Raw genomic sequence first — 14445 nt, forward strand, 5'->3', positions numbered from 1 at the left:
GATGTTCATAAAAGTTGTTTTTCTTTCTAGGTAGTAATTCACAATAACTGAGAAGCGTTAATGTTTCAAAGCTTCTTTCAAGATTTTTAAAATAAAATAACTTCAACGTGCATAAGTAAAATAACAAAATTTATTCTACAAAGGTTTTTATGTTTTATAGACATCTTTGAAGGAGAGGGGGACAATATAGCTTATACGGATTTCACAGTATGAATCACGTTCAACTTATATGATTTATTAAAATATTAAATTGCATAAATTATTAAAATTTAAATTTTGAGAATTTTTGAAATTGAAGTTTTATGTACAGTATATGTATTTTTATAATATAATGCAACGACATTTAATTGAACATTTAATTTATACTATAATTTATGGAATTGTAATCGGTATTAAGGTGACGTTAAAATTTTTTCATAATGTATTATATGCACTGAGAACCCTTGAGAAACAATGCACCTTGCTTCAAAGACACGATATAACACTGCTTATATCGTATGTACCGCATATACATCATTTGGCGCCTTATAATAGTGTTATTATACTATCTACTCGCTAGCAAATTATCTTGACAATATTGCAAGGGTGATTACAGCTTATACTATGCTAGCTAGAATTTCCGTGTCTTAAACATGGAGAGAAAGGTAACACTAGATAGAGTAATCGCTTTTCTAAAGATATACTTGATATTCGCTTGCTGTTGGCCTCTTCCACTGAACGCAACGAAGTCTCAGAGACTTCTTCGCAGTGCCTTCCAGTGTTTCTGCGTCACGAATTCAATACTAGTTGCTATTGCGGCGGTATGGACACTCTGTAAGCACAGCGACGATATGCTTCTGGTGATGAAATTAGGATGTCAGTTGAGCGCTATCATACAAGTTCCATTACAGTTGATACTCTTTGCGATGCAAAAGAAACGTTTGCAGGTATACAATTTTTATTCATATTAATTTGATGAAAAGACTGTAACTTAACAAAATCCGTCGTATGTTCTGCTCAGACATATAGGAACTGTTTATATTTATAAAATAAATTGTGAAATGAAATGTTTTGTCTAATGATTCAATTACTTAATACTTTTAAAACTTTCACGGGTGTTTTCTTTAGAGGTGCCAAGAGGTTTATGAGTTATCGCCGTGTCATGATCTATTCTAATGGATCTATGCTAATGTTTCATAAACCTTGCTCAGTATCAATCTTTGCTCTGATCATGATGCAAGTGTCTTTCCACTATGGCCTTGATGAAGTAAACGGCAAGATACATGGTTGGCATTAGCAATCACGACAGAGCGATAACTCGTAAACCCTTTAACATCTCAGATTAAATTATTTGTTTTATAAATTAAATATATTCTTTAAACAGAAATATATAAATACGTATTATTAGATACGCAACTTAACTCTCGGCTTCTAACTTCAATCGATGAATAACTATTCAAATTTACATATCTTTCTCGCCATATAGTCATATTGGAGTGTCATCTTTAAGCTTTCAAACGCAATTGTTGGCGGTTGTACTAACTTAAAAAAAAAAGTGTTAAAAGCAATGTCGTTCAAGAAGCAGCATTTGAAGCATTACTTTCTTTTCGCTTTTCAATTAAAAAAAAGTGCTGCTGAAGTATAGGAAATGATTGGTTCGGCTTTGGGAGAGAATATTGTTTCTTATAATACCTGTAAAAAGTGATTCCAGCGGTTTAAGAGTGGAAATTTTGACTTAATGATGAAAAACGTTCGGGACAATCAAAGAAAGTCAACGTTCATGAGAAACTGGAACAACTTTTAGAAGAGAATTCCTGTCGTACACAGTCAGAGCACAGGAATTCGGAGTAACAAGGCGAGCCATTTCTAAGCGTCTACATAAGCTGGGAAGGATTCAAAAGAAGGGCCATTGGGTTCCAAACTCACAGCTGAGAACAAGCGTAGACACTAAGATATTGCTGTGTCGTTGCTATCCCGATTCAAACAGAAGAATTTTTTGCACAAGATTGTGACCTGTGACGATAAATGGATCTTCTATGATAATCCAAAGAAGCGAAAATCGTAAGTTATCCAGGACAGCCTTCGAGTAGTACCACAAAACCGAATATGCACGACAAGAAGGTGTTGCTGTATATATGGTGGGATCAGCAGGGTGTCGTTTATTACGAATTGCTCCAATCTGATGAAACGGTCACTGCTCAATGTTATCAGCAGCAATTGATTCGTGTTAGTGATGTATTGGAGGAGAAAAGGTCTTATGCTAGCAAGAGAAGAAGAAAGGTCATCTTGCTTCAAGATAACGTGCGGCCACACACAACAAAAACGACTTTGAAAACAATCATTAAGAGCTGGGAAATTTTATCGCACTCGGCGTATTCTCCAGACTTTGCCCCTTCAAATTATCATCTTTTTAGATCCTTGTAACATCATCTAACTGATACTCATTTCACTTATGTCGAGAAAAGTATAGTCGAATTTATAAATTTAAAACAACCCTGTTTTTTGCGAAGTGGAATTCCCGACAGCTTCCCAAAAGATGGCGCAAATGTACGGAAAACGAGGGAGATTATTTTGAAGATTAGGTAACTATTCGACTTTTTATAAATTAGTATTAAAGTTCAATGAAAAAAGTCGAGAATTAAGTTGCGCACCTAATATATATTTTTTAGGCTGTTCTTTAAAATTGTGTCTTAATTAACTATTATTACTATATGTATATATGTATAAAATTGAAGTAATTTATTAATTAAGAATACGTAGGCTGCTGGAAAAGTTTCCGCAATGTAGTACTTCCAGTGGCGCCAACGTTTTGCTACTATCATATCCGTAAAATTAGACGTTTTTAACCTATAATTCAATTGACAGTTTCTACCCAAGCCAACTAGTTTTGTTTGCATAGTATTTTAAAAGAAATTATTTTGTAAGAAAATGGAAATTTCGCGTGAAAATTTTCGGACAATGATTTTTTACGATTACAAATGTAATCTAACTCCGAAAAAATGCATCGATAGACTTCATTTGGCTTTTGGGGATGAAGCACCATCCAATAGGACTATTTATAATTGGTTTGCCGAATTCCAGCGTGGACATACCTTTCTTAGTAATGAATTCCGTGAAAGTCGTCCACGTCTGTTGTTGCCACTAATATTGATGCTATGCATGAAATGATTGAGCGAGACGAGCATATAACATACCGCGAGAGTCAGGCATCCTTAGGCATTGACATGAAAGCAATACATACGATTTTGCATGATCACTTGAGCGTACGGAAACTTTGCAGTCGTTGGATCCCACACAATTTGACCGAAGCTCAAAAACAGGCTCGTGTTAAATGGAGCAAAGAAATGCTCAAGAAATTCAACCGAGATCGGTCAAATTTGGTCTACAACATCGTTACTGGAGACGAAACATGGATCTATTCGTATGAGCCCGAAAGTAAACAACAATCCACTGTTTGGGTATTTTAAAATAAACCGAAACCAATAAATGTTATTCGTTCACTCAGTGCTGCCAAGCAAATGAATGCTCGTTCCTTCGGTTATACCGGACATGTGACAACCGTGGCTTTAGAGGATCGAAGGATTGTAAATACTGATTGGTATACAACAATTTGTTTGCCAGAAGTCATAAATGAATTGCGTAGAACAAACCGAAATTATCGCATCATCCTTCATCGTGACAACGCCAGCTGTCACACAGTATGTCAAACCGTTGATTTTTTATCCAGTAATAATGTCGAATTGATGACTCATTGTCCGTATTCACCTGATTTATCACCTAATGACTTCTTTTTGTTCCCAAACATTAAAAATAAGATGCGTGGTGAGCCATTTGAGTCGTCTGAAGCAGCTGTTGAAACATTTCATACACTAATTTCTGAGGTTACAGTCTTAGAGTGGAAAAAATGCTTTGAAAATTGGTTCGTACGTATGTAAAAATGTATCGATCTTAAAGGCGAATGCTTCGAAAAATAATAAAGCCATTTACCGAATTTTACATGTTTTTTCATATTGTTTGCTTTTTTTTGTTCATATTGTTTGCAAACTTTTCCAGCAGCCTACGTATATTATTAATAGTTTGTATTTATAAAATTATGAAAGAACTACTAATACAAGTTTTGATGACACAGTTTATTATTTTGGAAATGGAGGCTTATTATCAGCGAGCTCAAGAATATGAAAAAAAAATTTTCCAACAATATATTGACAAATGCAAACCGTTTTATGGTATGTACAGTATTAGTTTTAACTACTAGTTTTTAAACAAACTTAATAATAAATTGATTACTGTAGGTAGTATTCTTTGTTGGTTGGCAATGACAGGTATTAGCGTTATACTCACGCCTTTATTTTCATCACAATCGTTTCCGTGTGAAGCGGAGTATCCATTCGATGTGCAACATCAACCATTGAAAACAATTATTTATGCTCATCATATATTAATTGCTTATCAAAGTGTAATCCAAGTTAGCACCAATACCTTTCCTGCTCTTCTACTTTGGTTTGTAGCAGCTAGATTTGAAATTCTCTCCGTTCAGTTTCGTACAATGACGAGTATGAAGGAATTGGTAAACTATACGCGCAAACATAGTTTATTACTTAGGTATATAATACAATATAATAGGTATATAATTTGAAAAAAAAAAGAAAAAAAAATTAAAGTAAGTTATGTTTTTTTTAAATCAAATATTTATAGATATGCAAAAGAAGTATCTTGTGCAATTCGTTATATAGCATTATTATGCGTGACTTTTAGTACCGGTGCTGTAATATTTGGTTATCTTACTTTTATGAGTGTAAGTAATATATCGTGCTTCGTGTAAAAGTGTGTTCTTTAAAAATTTTGTTTTATAATGTTATATGATTTTCTCATTTATTGTTTATGGAAAACGAATTGTTTGAATTTACTGTTTATTTCACACTTAATGTAATACATTATACACAGCATATTATTTATTATGCATATTATGTTTTTTTAATATTTACGCGTAACAGCGTCAACCATGGACAGTGAAATGGACGTTTCTTATGATAGCTTTTTGTGGTTTTGTGGAACTCTATATGTATGCCTGGCCAGCTGATAACGTAATAAGTACGGTTAGTTATTTATAGAACATAAAATATATAATTACATTATAATAGGGATAATGCAATTTTTGTCTAATTTTAAAAAATTTATTTTTCCAACATTTTTATTAGAGTAGCGGTATAGCGTTTGCAATTTACGATTCATTGTGGTACGATGATAATCTGGCCATGCAGAAAATTTTAATACATATCATATTAAGAAGTCAGCGTCCAGTCACCATTTCAATTCCATGTGCATTACCAAACTTGTCCATGAACTATTACGCATCTGTAAGAACTTGTATCCGTTTTCTATATTACTTTTTATTTCTCAGATGTTTACATTTATCTTTTTTTAAACTTATTTATTATTTTGTATTTAAGAATTTGTTATTTTTCAGTACATCTCGACAGTTTTTTCATATATGGCATTTGTGCGTATTATGATAGATCAAGAATAAATAAATAATCCGTTTTTTAAGGTAAAAGTCCACACATTATATTTTTTTTTAATGTTTGCTATGTAGAATTGCAACAATAATATAATAAAAATATATATTTGTTAGTAATAATAAAACCCCGATGATATCCATGTAAAATCTTATTATATTATACATACTGTTAAATTATTAATATTTGTATATTATATTTATAAACTATAGAATTTATTGATTTTATTTGTACGGTTAATATCGTAATTTCTAATATTAATTAGTCCAAATTATACTTTTTATAAATATATAATTTGTATGTTTTAAGTAAATTAGAATGTATTGAATACAAACACATAAATACATATTTATTGTAACTTCTAGTTACTTTGTTAATAAAATAAATAAATAATATATAATTTGATATAAAACAAATATTATTAACAGCTTCTTCCTTTCTTTATACAGCTTTTTTACAGAAAGATAATCTTACTGTAATAATAATTCTTATTATATGATCTTAATAAAGATACTTTTTTACGTCTATAATAATAATTATTCTATTTTTCACATTTTTAAAATTATTTTGCATATTTCTTATTTTTTAATTTTTATCTACGAAACGGAAACGTAGTGATTTATCTGGCACATTTATCATAAGAAATTTACTTCGGATTTCAGCATAATCATACTCGATTGTGAATTCTTGTACCAACTGTAAAAATAAAATATATATTAATTTTATAATACATTATGTTTGCGCTATATTATGTATAAAACTCATTTACTTTTGCAGTGAGTAACATCATTTGTGTTTCTGCCATTTTTTTTCCCAGACAGGATCGTATACCATAACCAAAGGGTAGACATGAATACTCTTGATAATCATTATGCGCATGTTTATCCTGATTCAACCATCTTTCTGGTTGATATTTTTCGGGATCTTCAAAATATTCTTCACGCTGTGATGTTATTTGATTTGCCATTATGACAAAAGTCTAGAAAATGTAAAATTATTCATTATACTACTTATTTAACATATACATCACGTTTAGATTTGAATTAACGTATACAACTTACTCCCTTTGGTATTATATATCCATGTAACGAAATTTCTGATGGCAATAATCTCGTCAAATAGGGAAATGCTGGTCGTAATCTTTTTAAAAAATATTATGTTACACACAATAATGTGTTGGTACACTTAATTTTTCTATTGTTATTTTTTATAAGTTATAATTATTTAAAATTTAAAATAAAAAAATTTAATTAATACAAATGTGTTAAATCAGTTATTTTACTTTCTGTTACCTAAGACTCTCTTTTATGCATGCTTTTAGATATGGCATATCCTTCAAGCTTTCTTTTGTTAAAGTACAACCGGTTTTAGACAAAACAGTCATTATTTCATTGTATAACCGTTTTTGTACTCGAGGATTTTTTGCTAGGAAATAAAGTAGAAACGCCTCGCAATTAATGACCTGAAAATTCAAAATAATTTACATTCTTATTACAACTGTGTCAAATTATTGCATATTACAGCTTGAACGCCTAGAATAAGCATGTCCATCAAAAGGATAGAAATGTCGTTTGGATGAATACGCTGAATCATTATTTTTTCCAGTAAATTTCTCTCTTTATTCATAGATTCTTCTTGTTTTGACAATGATAAAGTTTGCAGTTTATTCTGAGTTTGACGAATGTATTTTCCAATAACTCTAGAATAAAAATCCATAAGTAATATAAACACCATTGAAGAAATCAGCAAAATATAAAATTAAAATTAAAAAAATTATTAACGCAAACAAATAAATAATATATTAAATGAATAATAGATAATGTATATAAATATATAAATAGAAACTCAATAATATATTAAAATTATAATTGTATTATAATTGTAGATGCATACACTTATTATATAAACAAAAGCATACGATTAAAGTAAAATCATCGTTAAAGCTGCTAAACTTTGTTACTTACTCATCAAGCCCATCGCAAGCTTCATAAAGCTTTTTGACAAATGGAGTTTCAAAGAATCTCCACACTTGAAATCCGGTTTCGCAGCGACTCATATATGTGTGAGCAGTGATTAATGTATTAATAATTTTTGTGGCTTCGGAAGCCGATTTGGAGGTAGAATCAAGAAAACCGAAATGCTTGTTGAACATTGTCATGTAAAAGCATTCCATACCCCATGCAGTGAGTTCTCGATGAAAATTTGTTGGTACCTGTTGAGAAATATTTTTTAAATTATTACTATATATAATAAGATATGTTTGTTCACATTTTAATAAATTTCTATTCTAATTTATTTATTATAATTTTGTGAGGTCTGAATTTGTTTACTTTCATATATAATATTATTTTGTTTTTAAATATTATGTATAATATATAGAAAAAGTATAAATTAAATTTAAGACAATTGATAATAATGTGCATTATAATTATTTATTATTGATTGATGTACCTCATCTTGACGATTGCGAATATTACGAATTCTGTTAATAAGTTCGTCACACACTGAATCCAGTTTTTCAATATAATCGGAAACAGTCTCATGCAACGGCTGATCGACCTTCTTTTTTACTTCTAACCACTCCAAACCTTGTCTAATATTTCATAAAATTTATTATCAAATTATTAATTAAATTACTGTTTCATTAAATCTGAACAATGTAGAAAAAATAACAGAATAACAAAATTATTAAATATATTCAAAGAAATTAGAATGTTATTTACGTAAAACAATTGCAAAGCTGGAATTATACGATGTTCGATTTCTTGAATTTGTATACATGCATGCATGCCTGCTCTGATGTATACTAGAATTCGTTTATACATTGAGCGCTGCATGCTGCATATATATGATTTTTATATTTATTATGGATTACTTTATAGTTTATTTCCTTGCATACACCAATCAAAAGAAATAATTGTTTATTTCATAATTATTTATCAAACGTCAGATTGTATGCATCAAAGTAAGCATAGCAACATGTATGCGTGCATGCTTATCATTCAAGAAATTGAGCATCGTGTGATCTTTAGAATACACTCATGCATTGACCGCAGTATGCTGATATGCATGATTTTTGTTTATTATTTTATAGCTTGTTTCTTTGCATATACGAATCAAAAGATTAAAAACAGTCATGTGATCGAGACAATTGATAGTATCTTTAGAATAAAGCAATTATGTTAATTTCATTTTATCTGTCAAATATCAGATTGTGTTCATCAAAGCATACATGCATGCATGCTTATCACTTAAAAAAATTGAACATTGCATTTCAGTTTAATATAAATATAAACACAAATATAAGCTATATTTTTATAAAACTTACGGAAGTTTTTATATAGATAGAATATGATTAAATATTGGAGGATTTATTTAATTTAAAAAATAAATATTTCTTTAGTATATTAATTTAAATTATGACAGCTTGTTGCACAACTGAATCTATTATTTTATGTATTTTAATAATTATGGTAAATTCCTTTTATAATTAATCGCACACTTACAGAGAAAACGCTCCGGCAGAACGATATTTGTGATGATTAAGGCGATAATGTTGGAGGATATCAATGCCACTACGAATAGGTGATTCACTCTCCTGATTGAAAACTTCTGCTATGTGCTCAGGTCTAAAACAATCGATATGTTAATTATTGAAAAAAACATACACGTTGTAATATCTTACTTGTGAATCATAATTATATCATTTACAAGCGGCCCGTTAATTCGCACGACGCATCCATATTCATCAAACAAGTATTTAATTGGTGTGATGTTGCGATTCCAAGATAATCGTCCTGCAATATAATGTATTAAATTATTGTCCTTAATTGATATTTAATAGATAAACTGTCGTTTTTTATATGAATTACTTTGTCTTTATTATTAAATATAATAATCATTAAAAAATGTGTTATGTTAAAATAATATAACTGTATGAGTCATACATATTACATTTATATTGTTAAGTGCAAAATTATAATATTAATTAATATTATGTTACTTTTAGTTATTAAATTAACTGAGATATATATTATATTGTAAAATTCGTTTTTATAACATAAGAGAAAAATATAGCTATTTAAAATATTTTATATACATATACTACATATAAGCATATAAATATGTAATTTATTTAAATACATAGTGTATTTATAAATTTTAGAAGATTATTACATATTTTGTATATTTTATTTTTTTTTTAACATCAGGAGACAATTATTCAAAATTCGAAGAACCAAAATTAATTTACATTCTGTGTATATTTATAATTTATACGTACAAGTATAAAGCAAAACATTTTCTCATATCTGTTCTTAATATCAATTTGAAATTACAAAACAGTTCTCCGGATTTTAATCAATTGAACTTCAAGGGATCATACCCTGGATAAATCTGCTTATTAGTAGACTGCAAAACAGTTGCGTACCCAGGAGTGGCACGTATCTCCAATATTTTTCCCATAACTTCAGGATCATCGGTCCAGGAATCTCTTCAAATGGTAATGGTGTTTTTTCTATACGAACACGTGGTATAACTTTAGGAATTTTAACATTTTCCGTGGTTATCTCAAAATTTGCCGTTTCCAATAATGGCATCGTCTTCGTTGGTGTTGCATTCATTGTCGGAATTGTATGTAATTGCGCCACGGAGGCAGCTGAATTAGAAAAATTTGAGTATGACATGAAATTTTGTCATTAACAAATTAATATTAGCTTATGACAAAATTTCTCTTCTTCGAATGCAATGATTTATTTATATTCCATTTAATTACAATTTCTATTTGGAAATTATTAAATATTAAATTATTTGAATTTTGAATAATTAAATATTATTTTTCTTACATATTATGTCATTGGAATTTAATGGCATGCATTTCCTTTCATTAGTAGCTGCTAATGTATCTGACAGTTTTGTCATTAAGCGATAGAAACATTTTCTGTACGTTTGCAATGAAAAATCTTGAACAACAAAAATGGACTGCTTTAAGCAACGCATCATTTTGTAAAATTTTTACAGCATTAAGACACAGTCCTTAAATAAAAAAATTAGTTAAACATACGTACGTTGTTTAAGAACATAGTTAAGAAAGTTATTTATTGTATATATAATTATTTTAACATATATAATATATTAACAAAATCTTAAATTTTTGTTCATACCTGTTAGTAAAAATATAGTTTAGAAAGGATGAAAGCGATTGCTAAATATTGTTGTGTAATGGTGATCGAGTTACGTATGTTTACACTAATGAGAAAGAAAATAATAAAATCGTTGCCACGGAAGCATATCGAAAAAATAGAAAGTCGCATTAATGTTAAATTCATTTTAATATTAAGGTACAATTTCATGCAGCAAAGCTTCGCTGATGAAGACTTTACACTCTATCGATTCATGCGAAAATGCGTAGCTAGCGAAGCTTTGCTGCATGAGATGATACCTTTAATATGTAGGCCCGTATTCAAAACGCTTTTATCGATAAAAGCGCGCTTTTATATTGTATTTTCTTAAAATATTTTTCACGATTCGAGTTTGGCTCAATAATCTGAACACACCTTTGTATTTCTTTTATATTTTTGAAATATGTAATGTGAATTGTATGTTAAATGCGTGCTAATATCGTTGGCAAGCATTTAGTATGTAGTTCTTTAGCATTAAGCATGCTGAAAGAAAATTCCTGAATACGAGCCACAATATAATACATATATAATTGTTTTAAAAGTTTAAATATAATATTGGATATTAGATTATTTTTACATTTATATACAAAGTTTTATTAATATTATAGCGAATAATAATAACCATTAATATAAACATTTAATTGTATTGTAAATTATTTTTATAATATTTTTCAGGGAATGGAAGTAACTCGTGTACTGAAGTTATAGTTACAATTAAGTTACTTTTTTAGTAACTTTACTGGTAAATATGTTAATTTTTTGTTGATAACAGTAACGAATTTTACAATACATTATTGTTACTTTCCATACAATTGGACACGGTTTGATTGGACACAGGCTACTCATAGCGCTTGAGAGCCCTTAGACATCCGTTCGCTGTGATTGGTAATCGTTAAAAAAGTAACGAAAAAGAAACGAAAAGTTATTTCCTCAAGTAACGGCAATTGTAACGAGTTACTTTAAAAAATTGGTAATTTTTACATTTAAAAAATTTTTTGATATTTTTATAATAAACTTATTATTATTTATATTTAAGATTATTTTGAATACATTATTTTCTTGTATATATTATTGCACACATTATTGTTATATTGATATTACTTATATATTTATTACATATCCTACAGCACCGATTGTTGCGATAAATTTTCAGAAATGTTTCAACCTTTTACATTTCATGTGCAACAATTCTAAAAGGATTCTGCAATATGAAATGTTTTAACAGAAATGTTTCTATTATATACAATAAATTGAAAAATATATTTAAACAGAACAAAAATCATCATGATGTCCAAAATGTTTACTAAAAGTCATTTTTTGATCAATCACGATCAGTTTAATGTCATTTTGATGTTATCATAAGTTGTTCTACTTTAATTACGAAGAACTTTTGTAATGAATGACTTGTTTTGTTTTAATTGCAAAAAGCCTTTTGTACATGAATAATATTATGTGGAAACTGCAGGTGTAAGTGATTTTTTTAATAGTGATTATGTACATGTGCTTATATTATACATATAATTTTTATATTAATTCACAATTTGATTAATTAATCAAAATAGTTAGCGATATAATTACCATTTTTGAGAAATATTATATTTTAAGTATATTTCAACAAGTTTTGTAATCTGTAAACAAATTACAAATTCTTAATAAATTTTAAGTACTTCAGAAATGATATTTAAATATATGTTTAATTAATACTTAAATAATGTTTAAATTTATTATGTCGACATAAAATAAAAATAAGAATTCGCTTGTATTACGCAAAGCAAAACTATATAAAAATTCGGTCAATGATCAAACTCACAAAAAGATATGAAAATAAAAATTTTTATAAACGATACATTTATTAAAAGACTAACATTATAAGACTAACATATTAAAAGACTAACGTTTCGTGATCATAGGTTTAACCTTTTTTAGCATATATTAAAAATATAAAATGTATAAAGACGCAGAAATTATTCTAACATAATTTAAATTTTAAATGGTAATATAAAATATATAAAACGCAAAGATTATTTTAGCACAATTAAATTAAATATTTATGAAAATATTGTACAAATTCTTAAAGTTATTGTTTCATGTATAGAATGTGAAAATAATTTTACATACTATTCCAAATTAAAGCAGGGATTTAATACTCACTTTTAATTTGGAATATTCTCATCAATATTCTTGAGGCTTTCACGGGTGCTTTCTATATAAAGTTATGCGTTTCACGGATTTCCTTCGTGTTCAGATCTATTCTTGAAATGCCAACGTTTCGTAAATCTTGCAGTTCACTTCATCTGATACTGTATTAGGCTGTTCCTCGCCCTGATGAAGTGAACTGCAAGGTTCACGGAACATTGGCATTCCAAGAATGGATCTGGACACAGAGGAAATCCGCGAAAACGCATAACTTTTATTCTCATCAATGTTTAACTTTATCATGCTAAAATAATCTTATTTATTTCATATTATTGTTTAAATTATGTTAGAACTGCGTCTAAATTATGTTATCTGCGTCTTCATACCTATATTCTATATTCTTAATATTGAAGAAGGACCTGTGATCACGAAACTTATGTTAGTTTTTTAATAAATGTATCGTTTATACATTTTATTTTATTTTTATATTTTTTTGTGAGCTCGATTATTGACCAAATTTTTGTATAATAAATTTAAATATTGTTTAAAATTTAATCAAGTATATATTTAAATATCATTTTTTAAGTACTAGAAATAGCTGAAGTCAGAAAGAACTCGCTGAAACCTTTTTGATAATATTTCAAAAAGATTGCGGATTTCTTTGTGCAACATTTCGTCAACCTTTTAACAACAGGTGAAGAATCACGGATATTTTGCTATTTCAGAGCTGTTTTAGAAATGTTGTAGACATATTTAGCAATTTTTATGAAATGTTTCATTTTTCTGTTGAAAAATTTCTGAGATATTTCTAAACATTTTTGATGCTGTTGGAATTATAGTATAATATATTGTCATGTCTTAATAATTTTTATAAACATTACTTTAAATACGAAGCGCTACTACGGTCTGAATGTTAAGATGTTGAATTACTATATATATTCATTTAAATGAATTAATTTCAAAAATGATAATTGCGTGCCGATATGATTGTCGAACTTTTAACATCTTAACATTCAGACCGTAGTGGCGCTTCGTATTTAAAGTAATGTATTTAACATAAACGGTTTTGTTTCCAATCATATAATTTTTATAAACTTTTGACAAATTTTTATAAATATATTGTAATTTAATTTTAAAATAAAGTTATTTTTTTGTAATATATGTGGAAATTTCATAAATCTAATTATAAATCGAATTTAATCGATTTCTATATCTTCTTCGTTTTTTTGTGTTGTATCATTGGTGATAGATTTAATTAATTTTTGCGGAAAATCCTTTTGTGTGGAATCTGGACCAGCAAATGTAACATTTTCGCTCTCTCTTGTATGTCGCCACTTCATCCGACGATTTTGAAACCAAACTTTAACCTAATAATATAAAAAATTTTAGAATTATTTAAATTTAAAAAGAATTGTATTATTGGTATTATTTCCTTAAAATTTCCTTTAAATATTGTTTCCTTTATGAAATCATAAATATTACAATTTTTTTTATTTAATATAGGTTACAAAGGTTAATATGTCATTTAAATCATATAACCTGTGCATCGGTTAGACCTAAAGTCGCTGCCAATTGTCGTCTGTCTGGTTTCGTAATGTATTTTTGTAGAGAGAATCTTCTTTCCAAACCTTTTC

At 28.4% G+C, this 14445-nt stretch overlaps 3 protein-coding genes across 3 annotated transcripts in view; 1 reads left to right on the plus strand and 2 right to left on the minus strand.

The window, feature by feature from the left end:
* Window positions 1-830: 830 nt before the first annotated feature.
* LOC108749583 lies at window positions 831-5506 on the plus strand. Its single transcript, XM_018488366.1, has 7 exons — window positions 831-926; window positions 4109-4205; window positions 4272-4581; window positions 4675-4774; window positions 4974-5075; window positions 5178-5336; window positions 5447-5506. Exons 1-7 carry the CDS (start codon window positions 831-833, stop codon window positions 5504-5506), a joined length of 924 nt encoding a protein of 307 aa, XP_018343868.1.
* Window positions 5507-6080: 574 nt separating this feature from the next.
* LOC108749578 (probable cytochrome P450 12a5, mitochondrial) lies at window positions 6081-10727 on the minus strand. Its single transcript, XM_018488360.1, has 12 exons — window positions 10658-10727; window positions 10340-10529; window positions 9880-10152; window positions 9181-9292; window positions 9002-9124; window positions 7947-8088; window positions 7460-7707; window positions 7017-7194; window positions 6788-6957; window positions 6557-6635; window positions 6265-6474; window positions 6081-6191 (listed from the first exon to the last, which is right to left on the minus strand). Exons 2-12 carry the CDS (start codon window positions 10494-10496, stop codon window positions 6081-6083), a joined length of 1803 nt encoding a protein of 600 aa, XP_018343862.1. The 5' UTR covers window positions 10497-10529; window positions 10658-10727.
* Window positions 10728-14110: 3383 nt separating this feature from the next.
* The window catches only part of LOC108749582, a 7227-nt gene continuing 6892 nt past the window's right edge, over window positions 14111-14445 (minus strand). Inside the window, exon 3 of the mRNA XM_018488363.1 lies at window positions 14111-14178. Coding sequence (XP_018343865.1) covers window positions 14174-14178 — 5 coding nt within the window. The 3' untranslated portion in view covers window positions 14111-14173. The remainder of the gene's footprint in view (window positions 14179-14445) is intronic.

The sequence above is a fragment of the Trachymyrmex septentrionalis genome, unplaced genomic scaffold (genome assembly GCF_001594115.1).
Source record: "Trachymyrmex septentrionalis isolate Tsep2-gDNA-1 unplaced genomic scaffold, Tsep1.0 scaffold30, whole genome shotgun sequence".
NCBI classification, from domain to species: Eukaryota; Metazoa; Arthropoda; class Insecta; order Hymenoptera; family Formicidae; genus Trachymyrmex; species Trachymyrmex septentrionalis.

Coding starts and splice junctions, on each gene's coding strand:
- LOC108749583 (XM_018488366.1), top strand. CDS start 831: ATGCTTCTGGTGATGAAATTAGGATGTCAGTTGAGCGCTATCATACAA. Junction 4,775..4,973: donor GTTATCTTACTTTTATGAGT/GTAAGTAATATA, acceptor TACGCGTAACAG/CGTCAACCATGGACAGTGAA. Junction 5,076..5,177: donor CTGATAACGTAATAAGTACG/GTTAGTTATTTA, acceptor CATTTTTATTAG/AGTAGCGGTATAGCGTTTGC.
- LOC108749578 (XM_018488360.1), bottom strand. CDS start 10,496: ATGATGCGTTGCTTAAAGCAGTCCATTTTTGTTGTTCAAGATTTTTCA. Junction 7,708..7,946: donor TTCGCAATCGTCAAGATGAG/GTACATCAATCA, acceptor ATTTCTCAACAG/GTACCAACAAATTTTCATCG. Junction 6,958..7,016: donor TTATTCTAGGCGTTCAAGCT/GTAATATGCAAT, acceptor TTGAATTTTCAG/GTCATTAATTGCGAGGCGTT.